The sequence below is a fragment of the Capricornis sumatraensis genome, chromosome 11 (genome assembly GCF_032405125.1).
Source record: "Capricornis sumatraensis isolate serow.1 chromosome 11, serow.2, whole genome shotgun sequence".
Taxonomy (NCBI): domain Eukaryota; kingdom Metazoa; phylum Chordata; class Mammalia; order Artiodactyla; family Bovidae; genus Capricornis; species Capricornis sumatraensis.
Genome location: NC_091079.1, coordinates 65,300,635 through 65,327,894, shown reverse-complemented (window position 1 = coordinate 65,327,894; position 27,260 = coordinate 65,300,635). Strand labels below are relative to the sequence as shown.

The following is a 27,260-nucleotide window of genomic DNA, read 5'->3' as shown; positions in this document are numbered from 1 at the left end:
CCAGGTACCTGAGCCCAATCTGAGCTGGGGGCAAATGCTAACCCAATCTTATTCTTTGAGTGATTCTGGGCAAGTCATTTGACAAGTCTAAGCCTCTCCATCCTGTAAAATAGACTGATCAATACATACCAAGTGAAGCCTTTGCAAGGATAAGTGTGAGTTAAGCATAGTTCCCTCCTGATGATACGCTCTTGGTGTTTAATCCAGGTCAGGTATTTGGGCTGGGAGTCCAAAGCACAGGGCCTTCTACAATCCATATTGCACCACAACAGATGTGAATTGAAAGGAACTAGGATGAAGCTTTATTGCTAACAAAGTGCGGATGTTTCAATCACTAGGTACTAGGTATCACCCTCTAGCACTTCTCATGCAAATATCTTCTAACAAATTGGTGAAGGGTTAGGAGAAAATGGTTTCGAAAGAGGTGAGTAATGTTCAACTTATATCTTCAAGTTAACAAAACAATACTTGGAGGTCAAGATTATACAGTATGGAGACAAGGATGCCGAGGCTGTTAAAATAATCCATAAGCTTCCTTGGTGACGTTGCTTCTCCAAAGGGAACAATGGGAGGAAGGGTGAAGAAAAAGGGTAACACCTTCAGAATTTGGACATCATTGTGTGTCCCCATTTTGCTATTAAAGTCATACACCATACCTTAACTATGACACTATGACAGGCTATACTTTGAGCATCCAACAGAAGCTTCATTGAAAAGTCTAGGTTTCCTTTAGATTTATGGTATTGAAGGGGTTTTTCTCTCTTCTCACTTTCTCTTGCCTTCTTCCTTCCTTCTTCCCTCCTTCCCTCTTCCTCCCTTCCTTTCTCTTAGTATTCTTACTAGAGAACATAGCACATTCACAGCCTAGTGAAAGACAACACCATTTCTACAATAGAAATCAGTGGGGAAAAATAATTTGCTTAATAGACATTCACTTACTGCAAACTTTAATGGAAGGCATCTATTATATAATTGGGAACTAAAAGCCACATTCTCACATATACTTACCCATTCTATGTTACTCATATGTGTATGTGACTTCACTTAGACAAAAAGTGGTGTTTTTACTTAGACAAAATGGACCTTTTCCATTGCAGAGCATTTAAAAATAAAATGCTTATCTATCCTGCATTTTCACCACCAACGAATTCTGTCACTGTGTATTCCCCTGATAATCTATTTTAAACGGACATTTCAAGCAGCAGAAAAATAAAGAATAATATCCCTTAGATGAATCTGACTTGTAAATAAGGAAAGCTATTAAGTGCTTAGTGTTTTGGGTCTATCGTAAACACTATAAACAATCTCAGACTATACAGCTCACTTGACTTTACCCAGGGAGACCTCACTATTTTGGTAAGGAACACCACCATATCGGGCCAATTTTCTGGAACCCAACCTTTATCCCTTTAAGAATAAAACAAAATAAAAGGTGGGAGGGATGAGGCTGTCAATCAACTAAAATAAAGAGTGTAAGAATGCCAGCAATGCTTGTATAATGTTATGTCTTGCTCATTAAGTGTCTAGTTATGGTTGTCAACTACCTAAAATTTGGTGAAAGCACAAAACCAGGTTTTTTTTCACACCATCAGTACTTTTATGGAATTGGAAGTCTCTTTGGATAAACCATTTTAAGACCCAGAGTACAAAAATAATCCATCCTGAAAATGCCTTCTATTCTGAGTTCCTGGCATAAAGCTATTGTGTCCAGTGATTTCATATTATGGCCTTCCACACATAAAGGAAATGCTCTGAATCCTAAGGACTAATTACATATCCCCAGACTTCCTCTTTCCACAGAGCTTTTTAATTGGGTACTTTAACTTGCCAAGTATGTTCAAAAATGGTATTTCAAGTAAGCACGCAAAGTAACTGCCAATCTAGAAGTGGAATATCCAACCTCCCCACTTTGGATAAGGAACTAATGCTCTTATTTAAAGCTATTTGTTTTCCAATAGATGACAACAGAGAAACCAAGTATTAACCTTATTGAATTCATCCGCACTCACAATAATATGAATGTTTTAGTATAATTTCAGTGCCAAAAGATAAGGTGAGAAAGGGTTAGAAGTCTAAAATTAGACATCATTACTCAAACTGGACGTAAGTATATGTACTATATAATAGATATATGCACTTTATTACTTCCTGTAAGCAATTAGTTTAATAATAGACAGAATGGGGTAACTATTTAGGGGCTTAGCTTTGTGGTAGACTCAGTTATTTCTGAAGCCTCCCTTCTCCGATAAAACCCTGGGCTTTGATTCAAGAGAAAGGGGCCGATATCACATACAAGGCTCTGCAACATCACACAACCACATAAAACTGTCACCGTGAAATACTGCACTGCATGATTTTGTTACTGCTGCTTTTATTCTTGCAGCAATGGACACACAACCTCAGAGGATGAATTCACCACTTCAAGGCTCGTACCCAGCACTGGATAGGAACAATAAAAATGGTCTTGGGAACAGGAGCCCCCAGGGATGTAGGCACTACCATCCAATATGACAACAGATCCACCTCTGAATTAACAATTTTTATACTTTCCACAATATGAGGGTTGTTTTTTTTTTCCCCCTCAGACAGGAGTACTCCTCCATTTCCCAAAAGAAGCCCAACCCCAAAATTAAATCCAATGCTACTAAACCAGTGAGCAAATTTCCATCATCAGATATTCATATACTAAAGCTAATACCTTAGCTTCAGATTATAACCATGGTTTTCAAAACAATTATTAGGCATTGGCAGGAATCTTTAACCAAGGATCAGAAGATCTGAAAATCCTATCAAAATGTATACAAAAGTTTGATGTGTGCTTTTTTGAAAGGAAGGTTTTAGAATATGTAGAGTGGTCTGTGACCTACCCCTCCAAAAAATCAACACCTGATATAAAATTGTTTCTTTAATTATGGGGAAATTTCATAAATGGAGCTATCCCAATTGAACAGAATATTGAACAGGAAGTAAATATTTCCCCTTTTTTAGCCTAACATGTTTACCTAGAGAGAATGTGATGACAAACCTTTGTCATTTACGCCATAATAGGAAAAAAAAAAGGCTGGATTCATGCATGTAATTGGGGAGTTTTTGTTGTTATTATTGTTATATATTAATGTACAAAAGGGATTCTTTATAGTATGAGCAGAATTTTAAAAGCTGGTAGAAACAAGCCCATTCTCAGGCTTATAAAACAAGCCTTTATAGATAATTATGTTTTATTACTCTTCATTTTATGGGGATTGTGTTATACAAAACAAATACCAGATGCCTATTTGTTTTATTCATTTCAGGGAGAAAAAAAAATTCTTACAAGTACCTCTGTGAATAGAACTGCTTTTAATTAAACACAATGCACAAGGAGCACATAAAAATTAATACTGTTTGAAGCCAGCAGGTAGAAAGTACATGTATCACAAAGTAACTGCAGAAGACCCGGCTCCCCCCTCCTAGATGAGCTGAGAAAGAAAACACTCCCAGGCTTCCTACCCAGGAGCTGAAATCAGCAAGCTGATACTCCAACAAGGTCATTCCTAGGCTTGTTCGGGGTAAATTAAGGCCAATATTCATGGAAACATAAAACCTGGAGGTGAGGGGGGTGCGGGGGTAGTCTTTTAATGGCACCTGTACTAAACCATACCCCACATTACTCTCCTTGAAATCAGGCAGATCTGCTCTGACCCACGTGGGTAAAGCTGTTGAGATGGAATGAAACAGGCTCATTTCTGCTCCATCAGAAAAATGCAAAGTGATTTTTGGCGTGGTTCTGACTTAGTCTGCAAACACCGCAGAAGGACATGTCACACACTGGCTGCTATCTGATTAATACAGTCATGCTTAAGGGGGAAAAGTAGGGGCGGGGGGGGGGGGACAGAGAAAAGAACAGCCACACGAAAATTTGACTGTTTCTTCCTGACCCCAAAGATATAAATCATATCTGTTCAACTGTCAGTTCTAATCAGAAAGTGAAAACTCAGCATGCAGCATTTTAGTCCCACAATGAGAAACATTTAACTTTTTTTTTTCCATTTGCTTTTGCTTTGTTTGCTTTTGATCAAATCAGAGGAAGACCCACTCCCTACCCTAGTCTCAGACTTTTGATATCATCTAACCAGTTACGATTTGTACTCACTTGTGCCAAGAGAGAAAATAAACAGACATTTTGAAAGTACTATGTGAAGTAGTGCTAAAAACCTTTTCCAAATTACATTTATTTAAGGGGCCACACCCCAAATTTCACTGTCTGCAATTCTGAATCTCAGAGTAGTCCCAATTTCTGTGAAAACATTTCTTTATTCCTGTACATAGACTTATGTTTTTTTCAGTTAACAGAATTTGGTCCTTTAGTTAAATGGACACACTAAACTGTGCACTATTTTTGTATTTTAAAAAGCAATTAAAATCCTAAGGCTTTTTAACCTTTGAAACAGATCTTTAATCAGGTGTAGGCGACTGAAAAAAATACATCACTTAAACTACTAAACTAGTTATCCCGGCCCCCCCACAAAAAACATTCATTTTGCTAGAAGTATACTTAGTGTACCTCTTTTTCCTGGATCAAGAATGGAAGCTAAATACACAGGAAGACAGACTAAGATCAGGATTCAAATGCCACACTTGATACTCTGCTGTAACCTATTCAAAAGAATTATTTTCACAATAGAATAGCATACAGCTGTTAAAACAAGGGAGAGATTTGTATGTACTGACATGGAACAGTACTTGACGTATAATGCAGTGATTAAAAAAAAATTACAAAGGAGGAGACTGTGTGTGTATGTGTCTGTGTGTGTAAAATAATCCTATTTTCAAGAAAATAAATAATATGCTATGTGCCTCAAAAACAGGATAGATACTCTCAACAGTTCAAGATGATATATGGGTGCATTACAGGTAAGTTTCACTTTCTGTAGCATCTGAACTTTGAACATGTTCAAATATTAGTTCTGCAATCTTAATTAAAAACTTTTTTTTTTTCCTCAAACACTCACTGGATTGTGGTTTACGCTATTCCCTTGGGTGGCTTTATCTTAAAAGTTAAATGTAAACTCCAGCTTCTGAGATAAGAACCCTTAAGAGTTAGAACAGCTTGATTTGAACGGCAATAAGAGGGGTGATGTAGGATAAGGGAATTAGGGAACAGGAAGAGAGAGAGAAAGAGAGAGAGAGTGTGTGTGTGTGTGTGTGTACGCATGTGCATACAACCCTCACAGGAGGGAGGGAGGGTTACTAAAAAAAGACGAACTAAAGAATTAAAAAGAAGCAGCAGAGAGTAGGGTGGGTGACTCAGACTAGAGGGAGGGTTTTCGTGAACAGCCACAAAGAAATGCCTCTGACAGTCCCTGGTTAACAGCCAAAGAGGACCCAGAAGAAAAGAGGTGTGTAAAACCCATCCTTGTCAAAAGGCTGTGGGAGGTGACAGGAGGTGCTCTGCAGAGAAGTGAGGGGCAATAGAAAGCCTGGAAGAAAAGAATGAAGTGGTCTAGAGACGAACCCTGGAAACTGAAAGCCCGCCTGCAGGAAACGGCCCGGGGTGCATGAGGCCACAGAACTGCATCCCTGGGCCTTCTGTGTACAGTCTCTGAGATGGGATTAGAGTCCAGAAAGGCTGATGGCACCAAGAGTGGTTGGCTCAGCATGGTAGGCGGTGCCCCGTTCATTAGCAGACAGTGGGGATGGAGATTCTGGTCCCAGCAGCTCGGTTGGTCCCTTCCTGGGAGGGGGCAATAGAAACAGCAGAGGAGTGAGCAGAGGCTGCTTCTCTTGCAGAGCTGTCAGGAAAGCCCACCACACTTCCCTACAAGGACTGCTCTCTCTTGGCCTGCCCTCTGGAAGGAAGCGAACTTTGAAGCAATAGAAACTGTACCTGGCCAAGAACCGAGGCCTTAGACAACACAGTGCAGCTCAAGGGCCATAAAGCAGGCTTTTCAGGATATTACAGAATTACGACCGGGAACCCACTCATAGCTAAAATGACAGTCAGAGACACAAGTTATTTCAAAGCTGCAAATCATCATCTCATTTTGGTGAATCTCTAACTTCATAAGGGCTTCCCTTGTGGCTCACCTGGTAAAGAATCCACCTGCAAGGCAAGAGACCCAGTTCAATCCCTGGGTCAGGAAGATCCCCTGGTAAAAGAAATGGCTACCCACTCTAGTATTCTTGCCTGGAGAATTCCATGGACAGGGGAATCTGGCAGGCTGTAGAGGGGTCACCAAGAGTTGGACACAACTGAGCAACTAACATTAACTATACTGAACCCAATGTGGGGGGGCAGGCAAAGGAGGGGGGATTCTTCTAAACCTACTTTTTCTATTCAATATCCCCTTCGGGTTGCTTATTCCAAACAAAATGAATGAATTCTACTAAGTTCCAAAAGTCTTTCTTTCCACATTTATAGGTCACCATGGCCAAAAGATACTCATTGGACAAATATTTCTAGAGGAGCTACTATATGCTCAGCACTGTGCTAATACCAAGAAAACAGATGAAAAACAAATACACAAGTCTAAAGATGAAACTTATGATTTAAGTCTTACTTAAGTCCAAGTAGAATACAAAGTATGAAACCTCCAAATAACTTTGTGATCCAAAGATATCTGGAGGCAAAGGGTAGAGAGATAGCCTGTTACGGTTACTCTTCCACTATGAAATGAGGTTCTATGTACTTGGATCCCAGTAAATTTTTTGGCCCTGTTGATCTGTATTTGAAAAAGATAGATACTAAAGAAAAATAAAACTAAAAAACAGTATTTTTTTAAAAGACGAAAAATTCCAGTATATATACCATAATCTCACCTTCATCTGTTTGGGTTCTGGAATTTCTAGAACAAAGAAAGGACTTCAATGGGCTAATCAAATGCAGTAAGATTTAACTAAGTACCTACCAAGTCAGCTACTGAAGTGGGAAGTGAACTCTGGGGGTACAAAGGAAAAGGAACCAGCTTTACCCAGGTATACACCTAGAGAGACAAAATAGGTATCTAGGGAGACAAAACCTAAATAATCACAATGAACAGCAGAATGATGTTAAGGTTTAAAACTGCCCCAATCTAAATTCCGGAACTTCCCCAGGCACTGAATGACAGGACATAAGGAAGTCCCCCAAAGCTTGCAGACGTCTAAAATTATACCGGGTGAGGAAACAGTGGTGAGGAAGCTTCAGAGAGTCCGTCCACACGTGATGGAAACAGGCCCTTAGGTTACCACCTCACCTGCTGTGTGTGCACAGAGAGAGCAATGCTTAATCCAGGCTTCTGCTGATGAGCCTGGTGATTACCAGGGAATGCCCTGGGTCTGTTGATTTATGAAAAATCACTCGGCCACTTTTTCTACCCCCTCAAGGGGAATTCAAATGACAGGGTTCAAATGACTAGATCTTACACCAGTCCTGAACGAAGCCAAAGCGAGTATCTCAGATGTTAAAAGACATGTCAAAAAATCCAATTAGTTCACCTCATCTAATTAAGTGAGTTAACTGGAAATACAAAATGATCCTTTTATCTCTACTACTACCTAAATCTGCAAGTCAGCTTACTGGGAGAAAGAAAAGCAGTTTTTATTTTGTGGAGAAGAGATGATCGAACTGTGGAACAAGGAAAGGGGGGGAAAAAAAAAACGTTCCTGATTCTTGGTAGAAAACAATAGGCAACACTGACCCAACAATATTCCCAGGAAAAAAAATGATTTTGAATATTTCCTCCACATACAAACAAACAAAGATTAGAGTCGCTATATGAATAAAATACACACCTGCTTATTCTCTGCAGCCAAGTACTATCGTGTTTCAGATGATGGCGGAAGGTCCCACTTACACTTAATCAACTGTCCCTAGAGTCTCTTTTGCAAAAGCTGATGTTAAAGAACACTCTACAGGATTCTGTGATTTACAACAAGGATATGATCCTGTTCTTTGGGGGGCAGGAGGATGTAATAAAGTGCCAAGGGATAAGGTGTGGCCTGTGTGGTATATCTTAATCACACAGTCAGGCCCATTTCAGTATGGAATAAAGTAGGAATCAGATCACATCTGGATTTGGTGGCAGAAATGGTTATTTCAGAACAGCTCCTACCACGTGTTTGTCCATAACTGCAGCTGTGTCTCTCGAGAGAAAGAATGAAAATATAAATTACGATGTGTCTGAACCCTCCCAGATCTTCAGAACACAGGCTAAAATTTCCTCTCCAATGTTCACCCTGACTGCAATTACAAGTTTATCATCAAGGGTAGGTACAGCACTGCTTTAACTCAGCACGCAGAAAGGGTCCAGAGGTCTGGTTCCTGCTGCAGCTGATAATGCCTTCCTAAAGAAAAGCCATCAATTGTTAACTATCATGCAAATTTGGGAATGTACAAAGTTATTCACTGTTATCGCTTCCTGAGTTGCTAAGTACCCCATCATGAGGGGACTGCGCCTTCATCTACTTGAATTGAGAGAGAAGAAAAAAGAAAAAAAAATAGTATTATCTTCTCTGTCTCAAGCAGGTTTAGCTCAGAAAGTCATTTCAGGTGATGCCACTGGCAAGTCTGCCACTGTTTTACTGCTTTTTCAAAAAAGCAGGAACAATGGATGGAAGTGGGGGTTGAGGGAGGATGGATACGCGTATACGTATGACTGGATCATTTTGCTGTGCACTTGAAACTATCAGAACATTGTTAATCGGCTATACTCCAAGAAGAAATAAAAAGTTTAAATAAGAAAAAAAAAGAGGCAGGAACAAGAAGATTCATGTCATTGCTCAGCTTCACAGAATGGGTGGAAAGCATGATGTGTACATTTGTAAAAGAGAAAACTATAAGACATTAAGTCATATTACTGATCTGTTTCCTTGGTGAAACAACTTCTGGGAAATGGAAATCTGTTGTATTTTGGCAACAGTTACAACAGGTGGTTGGAATTCTGGGCACTTGCCAAACCACCTAGAACTTCTATATGACTAGCAAGCTACTGTACCACATTGCAGGTTACAGTTAGACTGAGCTATACACAGAGCCAATGGAAGAAATGGAAGGGATGATGAACAGACACAGGCGGTAAATCGGAAACTGTACAAGACAAGCGTGATTTAATGGCACAGGAAGATTAACGACAGTAACAATGGCTACTGATCGCTTACTGCGTGGGCACTGTTCTAAGCATCTTACGTGTAATATTCACTTAGTCCTCACAGTCACAACCCTAGGAAGTAGGAGTTATTATCATCCGCATGTTATAAATGAAGAAATGGGAGGAAAGAAGACGCCCAGGGTTTCACGGCTGGTGGCAGAACCACCATTCAAGCACCTGGTTTCCAAAGCCCAAGTGCATGACCTCCGTGCCATACGGTCACACTCCTGGAAGTCAAGAGACAGGTGCTCCATCCCCTATTCTGTCATCACCAGGCACATGACCTGGGACAAGTTGCCCAACTTCCCTGGATCTCTGCTTCCTAATCTATATAACACAAGAGTTACATCGGATCTTTAAGGTCACGCCAATGATCTGATTTCTCCTCCTTCCAGATAAAACTGACACCAGGCTCCTCTCCTCAGATGAAGACACAGATGCAAAGACATACAGACGTGTGTACAGACAGAACTGACAGCTCCCATCAGGGCCAAACGCACAGGACTCGGGCAAGAAAACCAGTGAAGGGAAACCTGAGAGCCCAGAGAGGCCCAAAGCGTCACAGCACCCCTAGAATATCTACTTAATACTCGGAACTTAAGAGCACTCAATCTCTGAGCTTATTTTTATAAAAACTTCAGATTTATTTTGAGAGTATCATTTACAGTAGCCAAGACATAGAAACAACCTAAGAACAGATAAAGGAAATGTGGTCCATATACACAATGGAAGATTATTCAGCCTTAAGAAAGAGGGAGATCTTGCCATTTGGGACAACATAGATCTTGAGAGTATTATGCCAGGTGAAATAAGTCAGAAAAAGACAAATACCATATGATAGTCATACCATATGAATACTACTTATGAATAAAAATGTGGTCAAAAAGTACAAACTTGCAGTTTTAAGATAAATGGTCCTGGGGACATAATGGATAGCATGGTATCTAGAGTTAACAACACTGTAACATATGTTTGAAAGCTCTTTAAGAGTAAGTCTTAAAATTTCTCAGCACAAGAAAAAAATTTGTAGAAATGTATGGTGATGGACGTTAACTAAACTTACTGTAGTAACCATTTCACAACATATACATATTGCTAATATATAGGTGGACTTCCCTGGTAGCTCAGACGGTAAAGAATATGCCTGCAATGTAGGAGACCCAGGTTCGATCCCTGCATTGGGAAGATCCCCTGGAGAAGGGAACAGCTACCCACTTCAGTATTCTTGCCTGGAGAATTCCATGGACAGAGGAGCCTGGCACAGTACATATACATATAATATTCTACAATATATCTATATATATCATCATTTGGCAATATATATGATATATACATATATATGTATACGTAAAATCATTATGATGTACACCTAAAACTAACACAATGTTATATGTCAATTATATCTCAATTTTTCAAAAAGGTCCCTTTTGATATTTCATCCTTGTTATTCTCTTTTTAGAGAAGTCAATGGCAACCCACTCCAGTACTCTTGCCTGGAAAATCCCATGGACGGAGGAGCCTGGTAGGCTGCAGTTCATGGGGTCTCTAAGAGTCAGACATGACTAAGTGACTTCACTTTCACTTTTCACTTTCATACATTGGAGAAGGAAATGGCAACCCACTCCAGTGTTCTTGCCTGGAGAATCCCAAGAATGGGGGAGCCTGGTGGGCTGCCGTCTATGGGGCTGCACAGAGTTGGACATGACTGAAGTGACATAGCAGCAGCAGCAGCATTCTCTTTTTCCCTACTTGGGTCACTCCTTAGAGGTGGCTAAGTCTAAAATAAGTGGAGGAAAATACTACTCCTTCTCTGAACTTTACTAAACATTTAGGTACTTAAATTTTATCTTCATATAGAATACTGTTCAATTTTTTATAAAACATGTAATATAGCTCTACAATCTAAATACAGAGCATATTATACATTTCCAGTCTCTGAATCAATAAAAGACTGACGACCCTATACTTACAGATTTGCAACATTACACTTGCAACGCTTAAAAATGCAGTTATCATAAAAGGTGTTGCTTAAAGGTAGCTTTTTTGATGCAGTGTGAATTTTAAAGGAGCGTGCGGCATTTAAGAAATGATGTCTTCAAGAAAAATTTATTCTCTGTTGCTCAGTAAAGCTGAAGCATCTCGGTATTAGATCCGTTCTGATTAGATTTTCAGATTGCTTCAGATATACAGATCTAGAAATCATTTTAGAAAATGACCTTCCCAAGCTTTGTAAAAACATAAAACATAATTCATATTTAATCAAGTGTCATATGATGGCCACCAAACCAGAATCCTTATTTAAAACCTACTAAGAAGCCAAGTAAGTGTGACCCAGTGTCTTCTCTCTGATCTACACACCTTGAATACTTCTACGCAACATCCAAACAATTCCACAAGCTAACACAAACAAGTCAGCAGATTTTTACATGCAGGAAATGGAGGCCAATGGGAGAAACAATGGAATACCTTCCCTCTGCTTTTTTCCCCTTTGCTTTTTAATTAAATGATAAATCTCAATATGAATTCATTAGAAGCCTGATAGCTCAATTAAGCACTGTGTTACTATGTACTCTGGGGCAACGCTTCAATATCAGTTAACAGAGTTGGGATGTAACCTGAGCAGGAAATGAAAGCTAAAAGTTATATTCGACCTACCATTTGGGAGAAAAATTGCAATTAAGGGGGGACAGAAAGTCCCAGTATCTACAGACTGTTAAAATTAAATGACAAAAACACCATAATGGTTTCTCCTGTAGCAATAAATTCCTTAGATTCACATTACATAGTAAAGCCTGTCAGTTCATTTTAATTTGGTTTCACCGATAGCTTATTCAACAGAACAAGAACAAAAAAGAAAAAGAAAGAAAGGAAACTACTGTGGAGAGGCAGAAAAAGGTTATTGGGAGAAATATCCCCTTTGGAAATAAAAAGAAACTGGGTGAATTAGTAAATGATGCACTTGGGGAAAACACGGGGATTCCTGGGCTGTAAACCAAAGACAGGGACACCTACAGACCCATACATCGAATCAATGGTTAGCAGCATTTTGATTAAACACAGTAATCAAATAAATGAACGTTAAAGAAATGTAATTAAATACATGTAAAATAAATGAATAAGTGTGATTTACTAAATAAGTTAAATTTTTAAATTTACAAATAAACATAACTTGTTCAAATAAATGTAATTTCTCTTTTTCACTTACCCAACAAAAACTGAGTGCCCAGTGTGGGTGGGTCAGGCACAGTGCTAGGCTGTGAAGATACATCAGTGATTGAGCTCAGTGTCACTTTACCAACAGGGCCTTCCTGCCCCCACATTTACTGCAAATGCCCCCTCCCATTCTCACTGTGCATCCACATCACGTGGTGGGCATTTCTAAACACCTGAACTTCATCCCCCGAAAGTCGGATTGGCCAGGAGGAGGACCTGGGCCCCGTTTCCAGAAGCTCCCCAGCCTGAGAGCCAATGTCTTCACCCCTTTCCAAGGGTTGTTTTCTTCCCAGGATCCAAAGCTTTCTAACATAGGCCACAATAGACATGGCCATCAGTCTCCAGTCGTTAGACAGGGGCCATCGCGGGGCAGGAATGTGTGTCTGTTTGGTTCACTGTTGAATCCCCAGTGCCTGGAAAACAGCAGGTGCTCAGGAAGTATCAGCTGAGTAAGTTCAGTGAAAAACCAACCTGAATCCGCCCCTCAGGGCCTATACAATTACTGGGGAGAGAGAAAAACAGATAGTTAAACAAAAGGAAAAAAACACAGCCGTGCCAGGTAGAACAGTTCTACAAGAGCCCCAAACAGGGGATTGTGGCAAGTCTGGGGCATCAAGGAAGTGACTCTGGAAGAAATGAATGGAGCAGGGGACAGCTTTCCAAGAAAGAGAGAGGAGGGTAGGCAGGGAAAGGGAGGACGAGGAGGAAGGAGACTTCACTAAGAGCCTGAGGACAGAACGGCAGGGGGAGCTGCACCAACCCCAGCCCCACCCCCACCACACTGTATGGATGAACCACGAGAAGCCCCCAAGGCAAATCCCAGTACATGGTGGCACGGTCCTACGTTATCAGCACTGCGGTGGATGCTTTCCACCAGTCTGTCAGGATGCCAGCATATATGCAGGATGTGTGAAATCCATTCCAGATTTCCACCCATGAGTTCCCATGCTGGACTCCCCTAGAAAAGGGGAAAAAACCAGGACATGTGCCCCAACGCACCATCCAGGGCAGCCTCTAGGCTCTAGACAAGCGGCTCTTCATCCCTTTGTGGGCACATTCTCTAACTCCTAGCCTCCACACTCCACACCTGGCGCAGCTCTTTACCTGAGCCCAGGGCCCAAGTCACTCGGAAGACTAGTCAATCAAGAATAACTAACATCACAGGCCCACACAGCACTACGAGACAACTTCGTATTTCTCATTACAGTACTGATATGTATCATAAAACCCCAGAAATCTGAGTTAGCAACAAATACCAGAACTTTCATACAAACCCCAAAGACACCCCTTGTACCCCGAGCCCTTGGGGAACTTGCTGAGCTTAGTATTAATAGATAAGCTTTCAAATGGAGAGCTTCTTTTTAGGGCCACCAAAATATTTTTATTTTCACCACAGGGGTTAAAAAAAAAATTATAAAACTCATTACATGCTCCCCGACTTTCTTAAACAAAGGCCAGTGTACACAAGTGATGGCTTGTGGTCAGCACTATGCCATGGCATAGTTTATCTGATATTTACAGAGGCTCTGGTCGGTGTGACCGCCACAGTGCCCGGGGGCAGGACTCACAGGCATACATACGGGGTATCTTAGGACATGCTCGGGCTCTGGGCTAGCCGAGCTTAAGTTGCAGGGCTTCTTGAATGGATAAGAAGATGTGGTCCATATATATGTAATAGAATATTGGCCATAAAAAGGAACGAAATTGTGTAATTTGCAGAGATGTGGATGGACCTTGAGACTGTCATATAGAGTGAAGTAAGAAAGAAAAACAAATACTGCATACTATCACTTACATATGGAATCTAGAAAAACAATACAGATGAACTTAGGTGCAAAGCAAAACTAGAGACACAGATGTAGAGACAAACATATGTACAGGTAGCAAGAGGGCAAAGGGACAGTGGGATGAATTGGGAGACTAGCACTGATACTATGTATAAAATTAGTAACTGATGAGAACCTACTGTAGAGCACAGGGAACTCTACTCAAGGCTCTGTGGTGACATAAATAACAAGGAAATCCAAAACAGAGGGAAAATATATACATGTGTGGCTGATTCACTTTGCTGTACAGCAGAAACTAACACAACTTTGTAAAGCAACTACACTCCCATAAAAATAAATTTTAAAAAAAATTCAGGGCTTCTTTACTTCTGGGTGTTATCACTTCCTGGCCTGCTTCCTTCTATTTGGGTTGCCAGCTGTCCCTTCTTCCCAGACCTGCCTTCCCAAGAATCGCTCTCTCTTTAAATTGATTGCTTTGAATCTGCTGTGGGCTAAGAAACCAGATTACCAAGCTGATTAGAACTGTCTCTTCTTCAGTAAGATGAAATAAATTCTAGGTGAGAAACACGAGTGATACTCTATGAATCAATCACGCTATTGTTGACGTGTGTGTGTGGTCTTTATGACATCAGCTTCAGCTGTGCAGAAGCAATAGACGCCAACGTGAAGAACGCAGGCGCAGAACGCCGATGGCATTCTGGTTGATATCCCTGCTGTGTGCACTTAGGCAAGTCACTTATAAAGATTCTCTGAACTTTGCTCTTCATCTCAAATGCATATCTTCCTGCTTGGGTGGACATAAAGATTCAAGGAGATACCGCCCATTACCCAGCACACGGTATGCTCTCAAGAATGCTATCATCATCATCAACCAGGGTCAAATCTGTCAGTGCCAACAGGATATGGCTTCAACAGTGTTTACCACAGCCAACTTCCCCTAACCACAGACCCCCGTTTCAGGAAGCAACTTTAGGCTGCTCTTTGCAAAAGGATAGCCACCAATTCAATTAAGAATGACAATCTGACAGGGCAGTCTTTTAACTGATGAGGTCGCCACCAGACCCAGAGACATGGCCTAATACGAATGGCTCTCCCTCGAAGAGGTAAATATCCCCAGGGCAGCCAATCAGGCTGGTTTCATCCAGGGCCTGCATGAGAGAATTCAGTAAAGACTGGCCCATGGTTGGCAGACACACACAGCAACAGAGGGGCCAGCCAGGGCAGAGATGAAGGTCCAGATGGAGATACCCACCTGTTGCGCTGGGTCCTGAGAACTCACTGGAGCAGTTCCAGTTCAGCTTCTGTTCCGTGTGCCCTTTACAATAAATCCTGTGACGTAAGGTGGCCTGAATGGTACTCTGCTCTTAGCAACCTAAGGGCCTGTGGAACCAACCCGTTCATATGCAGTATCCTTCCAAAAGTTATCCTCAACCGATCAGGGTGCCGAAGTCACCTACAAAAGTGACCATTTGCATTCTTGGAGCAGTCGCCCCAGGGAACTTGAAGGATGTGGAGGCAAGGCGGTGCCTGACTGCCCCAGAGACAGCCAGCTCCACCTGCCCGTACCCTTGCCCCAGGCCACCTGCAAGCTCCAATGCCCATCTACATCTTTCCACCGCCCACAGAAACAATGGGTGGCCTTCCAGAGCACCTACCACAATTTCCTGAGGATTACACATCAAGAGAGAGGTGAGCAGTTATTTCTGTGGCTTAGTAAAGAGCCAAGTTATGAAACAAAACAAACCTCTGTGGCTGATTAGAAAATGACAGGAAGATGGTTTTTAATAAACACCACCACCTTGCAGAGCACATTAGCATTTCCCAGTTTTTGCATCAGAAGCATGCACCCACACTACCTCCTTTCAATGTCCTGGTGAGGGATTGTGATCCCCACTCCCAGATGTGGAAACTGAGGCTGAGAGGTTCATCACCTAGTCCAGAAACGTGTGTGGGTCAGTGACTTCCCTGGTCCGGGGTCACTGCACTCTTCTAAAGGGCTTTGCAGGAATCAAGAAGGTATACAAGACAGGCAAAGTTCTCCAAAATTCTCACTGCTGCTCAAAGCAATTACGATGCAAAGAGAGCCTAACTAACTAGGCGAAAGGAGATTGGTTCACTTTATTTTCTCTCTTGTTTTTTTTTTTTTGTTTTGTTTTGTTTTTCTTTTTTTCTTGGCCACACAGGCTTGCGGGATTTTAGTTCCCTGACCAGGGATTGAACCCAGGCCAAAAAGCACTGAGCCCTAACCAATTCCTCTCTGACTTGGTATTTAAATCACTTAGAATAGTGCCTCATTTGCACTTAGAATCCCAGATCTGACCTGGACACCCCACAGGCAAAGCCACCTGCCTCAATTCACCTCCAAAGAACTATAAACTCAACAACCAAAGAGAAAAGAGATGAGGGACTTTGAGTGACTGATACAATTAACTTAAAAAAATGACACCTACCCAGGTTAGGCCCACAGATTCTGAGATCCCAGGAAAGGACTGCCGGATGCAGGGCGGAAGAAGTCTGCTCAGTAAGAGACACAACAGAGGTTTTTGGCTCCAGCAAAAACAAAACTTCAAAGGGACCAGAGCTGTGGGAGCTTCAGAGACCCCCTGCAGGACCAATTAACACCTACAAATGTTTATCTAAGCAGTCATTTCATGATGGCTACTTCACTAAATGGGTGCTCAGGCTCACCTCAAGAACAGCTATTCCTCCAAAAGGGATCTGGGTGGGGGTTGGGAGAAAGGAAGTGCTGTATTTTCTGAGAGAGACCTTAGTCAAGAAGAAAACAAATCCTCAGTACAGTGAAATTCATCACAGGCCCAAGCATAATACAAGACGGGAAACAAGTTAAATCTGTTAACTAAGAAAATGGAAATCAACTAGGATATAGCTATGAGTTACACTATGCAGCCATTAAAAATCCTACTTTAATATTTTAATAGGCTTTTCCTATTTAGAGGGAGAGAAAAATGCTCTGGGATAATGTTAAGAAAAAAGCAACATGTAAAAATACATTTAAAGTCGGACTCTGACTTTATAAAACCCACAGACGAGGCTGGCTGGAAGTTTGCTGTATTCGCTCCTGGATGCCTCAAGCTCCAACACCTATGCGTCTGGCACAAACAAGACACTGAAAGAAAATGTGTCAGATTCATTATTTACTATTAATTAAGCAGTAATTAACATATCTATAGAAGGCACTTGGATATGCAGAGACAGAATGACATAATCACAGAGGTGTACATGTTGGTTATAAAAGGTGAACTTCTGAAGTTCAACAATAGTGGTAAGCTCTTATTGTGGGGATTAGAGAAGAAACTTATTTTCATATTCCTATCTTTTGCATTTACCTAATTTTTCACAAAAGCTCTGCATGCTGGCTGTGGTTGTGGTAGTCACTCAGTTGTGTCCGACTCTTTGAGACCCCATGGGCTGCAGAGCCCTCCAGGCTCCTCTGTCCATGGGGTTCTCCAGGCAAGAATACTGGAGTGGGTTGCCATTCCCTTATCCAGAGGGTCCTCCCGACCCAAGAATCGAACCCAGGTCTTAGGCTCTGCATAGCTCATAATTTTTTAACCACTGTTTTTCTATAGGGATCCTGAGGGTAGAGAGCAGTTGTGTGCTATACTCTAGAAACTTGGTTCATTCTGTCAGAAGTGGAACCTTCCAGTGGGTCTCCCATTTCTACAGGATCACACCTTCTTACCTGGGGCAAAGATCACTCCTGTGATCTTTGAACCATCTCATAGGTTCCCTGACACCTAGTGTGGTCACTCCTGTACAATCTCATGGGTTCACTGACACCTAGGACAGGGCAAACCCCGCAAGGTGCTATCACTGAGGGCAAAGGTCACATACAACTCACTTCCTCACTTTTCTGGGAAGAGCTTTCGGAGAGAATGAAAGCCAGAATCTACACAGACATAGTTATTAACACCCCTTGAACTGAAAGAGTTGAAGGAGTTCAATGTTTCTGTTATTCAGTCACTAAGTTGTGGTCTGACTCTTTTCGACGGCATGAACTGCAACACACCACGCTGATAAATGGGGCCATCCTGATCCCATCTCTGAGCCAAATTTTTCCTTGGAAAACACGTATACAAAGGAAAGCAGCAGTGGGGGGGTTGGGGGGGGTGGGTGGAGAGATAGGATGCACAAACACTGGAATGCTATTAAACTCACACACAACTGTGAACAGGCAGACATGTTGTTTGGCTCTTTAGGGTGGTAACGTCCTGTCGAGGGAACACCATCCTCGGCATTCAGAATGCCTGGTTCGGACACCGCCGCGTCCTCACCAGACGCAACTGTGGCTCCTTACTCGACCTTCTCGAGGCCTGCACTCCTATCTGCAAAATGGAGATTTGACACTGGTTGAAAGGCTTAAGGCGCTCATAAAGGCAACCTGACGTCAGGCACCGGACAAACGCCATGCAATTGTGAGGAGGTCCTTGTGCATTAGAGGAACCTGGTCACTGGGCAGAAGAGCTTTGAAGGAAAACCAGATGGTTGTTGAGCTCAAGGAAATGCGAACTCCTGTGTTCACATCCAGGCAAAAACACGCTCCAGAGTCTGGGGCAGCCGGTGACCGCTGAGCCAGAGAGGTTCCTCTGAAGAGGCGGGAAAATGACGGTCACGAGGGAGCAGCAGGAGGCTTCAGAGAAATGAGAGGAGCCACACAGCTTGGGCTGTAGCCCCCATTCAGGCACCCACAGGCTGTGCAGCCTACGATGCGCCTCACCAGAGCAGGCCTCAGCTCATGTACCTGGAGCATGGCCTGCCAAGACACCCGCAAGCAGAGGAGCCAGGCCCTACCAAGCACAACCTTTGGTGTGACCTTAGCATACTCAAGGTCATTGGCAGCAGGTGTCTCATTGCCACAGTTCTGGGGAGGCACATCCACAGGCCTTCCAACAAAGGGAACATGCGTTTTGGCCAAGTTTGTGCCATCCAAAGCTGATATCACAGTCATGGGGATGACCAACAGTGGCCTCTCACGGGCAGGGCCTTCCTAGCAAGCCATTCTCTGCAGGCTTAGGTCAAGGATTCTACTGGCAACTGTCATTTGTTGAACTGGACTCAACCAATCTGCAGTGTCCTTAGAAGTAGCACACAGAACCCCAACCTTTAGGGATTCCTTACAAATTAGGTTCTTGGGCTCTCTCCAGAAAGCAAGTTCAGAGGAATCAAGAAACGTGTGGGGGTGGGCGGCAGGGGCTAATGGGGAAGTGTTAGAGAAAGTTTTAGAACCTCAGTTCAAGAAGACACAATTGCCAACTTCAAGATTAGCCTAGGGATGGCCTTAGCTTTATTTTAAAACTGTGATTTTTGTGGTCTATTTTAGAAATGTTGTTGGTGCCACTGTACACCTGTGGGGGAAAGGGTGCTTCTACATGTAAAACCTGAGAAGCACAATTTCCACCTTTCATTCCTGCAAGGTTCCCTGCTGGATCGCAAACTTGCTCAGGTGTCTAGGAACACAGCTTGGGAAAAGGGGGAATAAACACATCATTTACTTGTACACATTTTGTGCTTGCCATGAATGCATCTGAATTCAGCTTCTCATTCCGTGAATTAATTCCTTGAGGCCAAACTGAAAGGTTCCCACAACTCCTACTTAGACACAACAGCTCCAGGGACCTCCAACTTAGTTGGCAATGAAAAGAAATATGCAAGCCTGAGAGCAAAAGTTCTCAAGTCTGACAATGCCCTTTAGTAGTGGCTGTGCATCAACTTCTAAAACTAGATGACAAATTATGCGTGTATGTGCTTTCTTTTTTTTTTTTTCCACAAAGCTTGTCCAAAGTCTTTATCAGCTTCCCAAATGAGTCCAAGAGAAATCCTATAAGAAACACCATCAACAAGGACCTTCCAGTGGCTGGAGAGCTTTCAAGTGTGTCTGTAATTAAAGATAGACTATTGTAGGCCAAGGGAGAGAAAGTCAGAAAAAGGTTTACTTTCTAGGACTATCCCTGCCATGAACCAGTTTTCTGACCTTAAGCAAATCCATCAGTCTATCCCTCAGTTTCCACATCAGCAAAAGGAGGATGTTTGGAAGTCGAATGATCCCTTAACCTCGGGACCCTTAAAAATACCAGGATTGTGAGCTTCAACAAACACAGGAAAAAGATGCCAAAAGGCCTGCACAGAATCCTGCCTGTTACCAGAAGAGCACCTTAAAATATTCTCCACCACTTTCCTCGGAGGGGTCAAAGATAGAAGCCACCTCTCATTTCCTTCTCTTTCTTCTATTTCAGAAAGCCAAATTTGAAGTTTCACAATAATGCCCTCTGAAGGGATCTGAACTACGTAGTTCATGCAAAAACTACAGTCATTCTGTAAGAATGCATAAGAAGCTCAAAAGATGTAAAATAGACTTTCTCTAAAGCCTCATTACAAATCATGTAATCACCGCATCAACTTCTTTTAGCCGCCGTCATCTACATCTGTGAATATATGTAACTGATGAAAATTAATTATGAGTGTCATAAAAAATGGATGTTCTAATATAATCCTAGACGTCTGGGTCACAACTATTGCTCTATTACAAGATAAAAGTCTTTCCCTTTATTCCACATAGCTCTTCTATACCTTTAGCAATAAATGTCTGCTTTTCACAAAAGTAATGGTGAGATGAAGAAACTAAATATTTATTGTCGCTTAAGACTAAATTTCACTAAAAGCAACTTTTTTAGTTGTACATATTCTATGGTATCCTAACTTGGCCATGAGACCATAAATTTTCAATCTAACTATCATTCCCCTAATTCTAGAGCAAAGTTATATGTAGTTACTTGTGGCAGCAAATTAAACTGAAGCATTTTCATAGACACTTGGTAATAAAAAAAGAGAAGTAGATGAAAACGGATTCTGTTTTCACAAGCCATTATCAAGTGAACGCTTATAGAGTGCCCTGGAACCATCTAAAACCCATTCTACCAAAGGATAAACTAAGGTTCAAGATGATGAATCAGAAGTCACACCATGAGGCAGTATGAGAAGTGGAACTTAGATGACTTCTATAGACCTAACTGCAACATCCTCCTCTAGAATGCTGGAAGGAGATTAGCATCTGATTGGAGGAGTTCTGTGTTTGATACATACATGGCTGACTTCCAGAAAACATCAGGATAAATAGCAAAGTACAGTAGCTGGGCTTACTTCAGAGCACAAGACAGGTTGCCTGCTTTGAGGGCATTCTCACCACATCAGAGTTCATTCTTCATCTTCAGATCTTCCAAAGTCAACGCAATAGGAAATCATGTTCGCAAACACCATTTCGCAACGATAAAGCATCCAGATAACTCAGTGAGAGGAATGAGTTAAAACTCCAGGTCAACCAGGCCAATGAATACAAACGTTCTACAGCACCATCCCATCCCAGGAAATGAGGTTAGCGTTGGAAAGTATGCAAAAGAGAAATGAAGAAAATCCAGAAGTGGCTGTGAAAGAAATCCCTGGTCAGGAGAAAGAGGCAACTTGCCTTCCTCACTAAATGCCACTTTTCAAAGGAGACTCAATCCTGAGGGCCTGACCCCTTGTGGCCTTAAAAATAAACCAAAACAAGGGCGTGGGTGTCAGATTTCTTGGTGCAATCACAAAGGGGTCAAAAATTAGGGACATTTAATGAGCAAAAATTAAAAGTTTCTAGAAAACGAACCCCTCCTTCCCTCATTGCCAAAATCTCTAGAAAAACGCTTCAGCACAGAATGTAGACATTTAATATTCATTTGAGGCCTAGGAGGGTAAAGCAGATATGATTGTTGTATCGGATGGAGGGTGTTTCCCAAATAAATGTACAATTCCAATTTCTTAAGGTAAGATCTCAGGTCCAGCTCCTTTAGAAGAATGAAGGCCATCATGATCTTTCTACGAAATTCAGTGAGACTGCTTTAGACTGAAAGGTTAAGACTTCATCTCGAGTTACTCCACCATAAACCAGACAAAGAAATTCTTCAAAGGCTATGAGCATTTTTTTCTTACAAGCACCCACAGGAATAGGTCAATGTAAATGTCGTGTAAACAAAGCGTTCATTACAAACCACAGTTTGTTTCTTTTGTGAGAAAAATTGAAGCCAGAGCAACTGTACCCAACATTCACAGGTAACTGCCCCTGAAGCAGGGGACAATTTAGATTCATAATTGACCCTACAGCCTCAGGCTTTGCTTATGCTTGAAGGCAAGAGGTGCTGCGGGTTGGGGAATCCCAGTGTTTGATCCCTTCTCCTTTACTGTCTACGATCAAGTACAGGAGGACTTGAACTTCCCTTCCAATCCCTCCGACAAGAGGCCTGAGTGTCTGAGGAAATCCACAGACAACAATCAAACCTTTCATTTCAGGGCCCTTTCCCCACCATGCCCCTCCGTTCCTGTTCCAATCAGTTCTGCGAAGCGTTCCCCCTATTCTGCAATTCATGAATCAACTGCAAAATCCGCCAACCTCTGCCAGTTCCTCTTGTACTAGCGGAGAGGTTCCCCTTGCTTCCTTGGGTAGCACAAGGCTGCTCTGGTTTTTAACTGGCGTAACGTGGAAATGCACCGTAGGAGCTCACTAACTCTTTCAAAGCCAGACAGAAGTTGAGTAACTGGAGCTCCCACCCCATCGACCAGGAAACGGACCCTCCAAGCTCAAGTTAAAGCCCATTGGTGGAAACTAGTTTTGACCCCCACCCCAAGTCCAGTGTCTCAGTTACCATCACTGTGAAGGAAAAGCAAGAGTGAGAAAGGCTACAAAGTCTCCAGCTCAGTTACTTAGCAACTGGACAAAACTTGCTTCACTCCAGAGGGTGAGGAGGCATCTCACCACCCATTCAGAGAGTAACAGTCTCCGATTTACATGCAAATTGATAAAGACAAAAGGGAAGAGGAAATCTAAATTAGCAACTGGAGTTTACAGCAGTAGAGCTGAGGCCCAGATTTACAAACAGCTTTCTCCCAGGGAGGGAGGCAGGATATATACATACCAACAAGCACACATGAATGAGTGCAAGCATGCATGCATGCGTGCATACAAGATCACAGGCCCTAACCAGCTTACAGTCTCCCTTCATAAAAGTCAATGCCATCTGGGAGTAGGGAAGAGACAGGCACACAAAGTTTAGGAGCTAAAATTAGAGCACTTTCACTACTAACACACATTTAGGGTTTACGGAAAGATGACAATTGGAGGGTGGGAGAATCCCAGGGAAAGCAGCTTCCCCTCCCTCCTCCTGAGAACAGCAAATAAAGCATCAATCTTGGGTGGAAGGTCCCTAGATTGGGTGGATTCAGAGCCTCTGGGGTCCCTATAACCTCTCACAAACCCTCTCCTGGCTCCGTCGTTGAAGCGGTTTCCAAACTTGGATCAAACCCACACCCTTCATAGAAGACACATCACCCTGAAGGTTTTCCAAGCAAGAGGGAGTCACTGTCACCTACTTGGCCCAAGAAAGTGCTCCAGGCTTTTCTGTTTGCCCGAGGAGCTCCAACTCTGGGTCTTCAGCTCCAAGCCACACACCAGAGAACCAGGCTGCTCGGTCCCAGGCTTGGAGCAAGAGGAAGAGGACCGGAGGGGCTCCCCTGTCCCACCCCCATTCCCCAAGCTCACACCTGGACCCAGGTGGGCAGGACCCAGGTGGGCAGGGCCCGGGGCTAACCCGCTGAGGCCCGTCACTTACTTCTCGTACTCGGTGTTGTCCCGGTCACAGCGAGAATCCTTGTGCTTCTGCCAGTCTTTGCCATGCTTGCAGGTGGTGAGCAGCACTACGTCCTCCCCGTTATGGACGTGATATAAGGCATTCCTGGTGTCTGACCCTATCCCTGTCAGGTACCTCTTCCCCTTGAAGACCAGCATGTACTTCCTGAGAGGAGGGATAGTGTTAAACTTCAAAACCCCCCTCTCCCCTCCTGTCCTGGGATGATCCTTAGAAAAGAGGGGAATAGAAACATCAAAGTTGGGTCGGAAGTTTTCAGTACTGATGCTGGCCTTAGCCAGCATCGCCTGGCCGATGTCAAACCCCACGTCCTCGGTGTAGTCAGGCCAAGTGCCGGAATATAAATTAAAAATTAAATGATTCCTACCGTTGTTCCACAAGTGGAGACTCTGCACTTTGGATCTCAAATTGTGCACATACTGAGGTGACAACTGGTCTCGGTCTAAAGTGTCCAGACTCAGGACAAAGAGGCACGCCTGGCTGGGGTCCGAGGTATAGAACCTGGAGCCCTCGATGGCCGCTAGAATGTTTTGGTAACTTTCAGCGATTTTCTCCCCTTTTTGCTGTGGGTAGACGTAGACTTTGAAGCCGTTTTTCTTGCAAAGGGTGAAATCGAAGCAGGACTCCATGCGGCACTTCTTGCCTTTGTAGATGCTCGAGTTGGCCTCTCGCTTCTGCCGGGGCGAAACGTGCACACTGGAATCCTCGTTTTCCAATTGATCCCAGGGAACGAAGGGGCGCAGAGCGTCCGGGAAGCGGGGCCAGAAATGATCCGGACTCGGGTGGTGCAAGCCATTCCGACCGCTGTGCTCTTCTCTCCGGCTGTGGCTTCTCGATGCCCTAAACTGCAAGCCTCCGAAATAAAACAAAAGGGCGAGACAAGAGCCAGCTGAGAGCAGGATGAAATAGCGTTTTTTGGCCTGCATGTGTCCTGCCTGGGTCAAGAGGATTGTAAATAAACACAAGAATCACCCAAGTTTCCCAATCAACACTTTCAGCTCCAGTCCGCCATCTTCCCGCCCGTAAAGACTTCAAACTCTCCGCTCCCACCTTCTCTGGATGCCTTTCCCCAAGCCGTGGACTGATCCAGCGCATGTGGGCGATTTCTTTAACTTTCTCCCCTTCGGTCTTTCATCTTTGGGTTGCACAATGGACGGGAGAGAGCGGGGCGGAATATCTCGCACCAGGGCGGGCGAGCAGCGGACTGTAATTCTCTTGCATGCAACAAGACCGAGGAAAAGACAGAGAGGGGGGGAGGAAAAAAAGCTCCCAATGCCCAATCAATGGCAAGACGAAGTGATTTCCTTGCCTCTCGGATTCCTCTCGGCAGCGTGGAAAACGAGCCCCTGGAAAGCAACTTCAACTCATCCAGGCTCCCGTGCAGAACACTCCAGTTCCAACAAGTCAGCCGATCCCCGGGTTCAGCCGGCTAGTGCATCTTGCAGCTGGGGCGCCGTAACCTCACAAATCCCTGCATCTCTCTTTATTCCCTTCTGCAGCAGCTCCAAGACTCCGGCAGTGTTTACTCCTGCGCTCGCCGGGCCGGCCCCCGGGACGCGCGACGGCCCGGCTGGAGAAGGCTGGAGGCGGCGGCGGCGGCGCTGGGTGACGGCGGCGGCGCGTCCTCCCCGCGGGCAGTGCCGGCCCCGAGCGGCGCTTCCAAGGCCCCCGCGCGATCGCTGCCGACCGCCGCGTTCGGTCGCCGAATGTTACCCGGTTCTGAATGTTACACTTACACATTCCATTCCCGACACGACAGCGCTGACCTCATCCATCCACGCAGCCCGCGCTGCCATTGGCCGAGCGTCACGTCCGGGGGGGGCGGTGCTTCCGCTGCGCCCATTCATAACCCCCGGCCACCGGCAGAGGCGCCGGCGCGGCGCTGGGGGTGCGGGCGGCGCGGGGACCCCGGGGCGCCTCGGCCGGGCCCCCGCAGGCGGAGCGCGGGGCTGCCCCGAGAGAGTCCGCGGTCCTTCGGCGCGCCGGGATCCGGACCCCGGCCTGGGCCTCACCACCTGCAGCCGCCGCGCCGGGAAACCAGCGCCTCCCAGAGGCGCCTGCGGGCGCACGGAGGCTGGGGAACCGGGGACCGGCGGGCGCTTCCCCGGCCCGCTGCTCCGGCTGCCCCGGTCGTCCTCGAGAATTCCTACGCCTCGGCTGCTTGCCGGGAACGCCTCCCTGAGCGGGCGGCGAGGAGTGTTCGGGTTCCTGGAGAAGGATGCTAGAAAAGTGGAGCAGTGGGGCGAGCCCTTGGGCTGCAGAAGGAAAAAAAAAAAAAAAAACTTCATAGAAAGCGACCGCTGATCAGAAGGATGCCTCTCTCTGCCCACCTTCCACCCTCTGAGGGCCCCAAATTTTCCTTCCTACCAAGCATTTAAACAGGTCCCTTATCCCCTAAATGTGTGCTGTGTCGCTTCAGTTGTGTCCGACTCTTTGCCACCCCCATGGACTGTAACCTGCCGGGCTCCTCTGTATGGGGTTCTCCAGGCAAGAATACTGGAGCAGGTTGCCATGCCTTCCTCCAGGGGATCTTCGCAACCCAGGAATCGAACCCATTATCTCCGGCGTCTCCTGCATTGCCCATCTCTTTTTTCTTACCCCCGAGGAACCACCCCAATCCCCGATAATGAAAAGGAAATACTACAACCGAAAGGAATCGTTTCAATTCTTCATGTCTGTCTGTGCACTAAGAGAAGACGCCTATCCCAAATCCTCAGTAACTTTCCACGCATCCTTTCCTAGCTTCCCAAAGCCCTTTGTCTATTCTGTAGAAAGCTTCCAAGAGATCCAATCACACCGTGGAAAAAAGAAGGATCTTCTAATAGCCGAGAATAACCCGGTTGATTTAAGCTCCTCCCAGTACCGAAAGTGATGTTACTCTCTTTTGCGGGGGAGGGGGAATGGTTTTTAAGGAGCTGTCTCTGAGGGATAGATGGCTGGTAGAATGGCCAGCTGCAGATGAGACACTTGAGGCAGGAGATGACCTTTTTTACCATTAGTACAAGCTAGTCCTTCCTTCCTTCCCCTAGCCATAAGCCCCTACCCTCAGGGACCCATCACTGGACAAATCAGATAAAGATCCAGAGTCTCTCTAAAGATCCTCCGACTGCAAAGATGTGCTTCCAAACAGTGCTTCTGGTCAAAGCCAAGTCCTTGGCCTTACAGTCTGAATTCTGCTTTACTGGGAGCACCTCCCACCCTCTTCCCCAACCTAAGTCACAGGGGCCTGGCCAAACGGGACAAACAGTTGCCTAGGGCAGCAAGCTGTTTAGTGATTGTTTATTATGGGAGGGACTGAGAGCTAGGGACAGACACATCCCAGCTTCCCCCAAGGCTGCAAAAAAAAAAAAAAAAAAATCAGCGGGTGTGGACAAAGGGCATGGTTATAATGAGGCAGGGTGAAATGATCAAGTGGAAAATTTTAGACATTTGTTGTTTCAGATTGGTTTTTAATAAAGGGGTGA

At 44.1% G+C, this 27,260-nt stretch overlaps 1 protein-coding gene across 1 annotated transcript in view; it reads right to left on the bottom strand.

Annotated features, from left to right (window-relative positions):
• The window catches only part of EXT1 (exostosin glycosyltransferase 1), a 316,694-nt gene extending 291,380 nt beyond the window's left edge, over window positions 1–25,314 (bottom strand). The window contains exon 1 of the mRNA XM_068983451.1: window positions 23,761–25,314. Within this exon, the coding sequence (XP_068839552.1) occupies window positions 23,761–24,722 (962 nt within the window). The 5' untranslated portion in view covers window positions 24,723–25,314. The remainder of the gene's footprint in view (window positions 1–23,760) is intronic.
• Window positions 25,315–27,260: the final 1,946 nt, after the last annotated feature.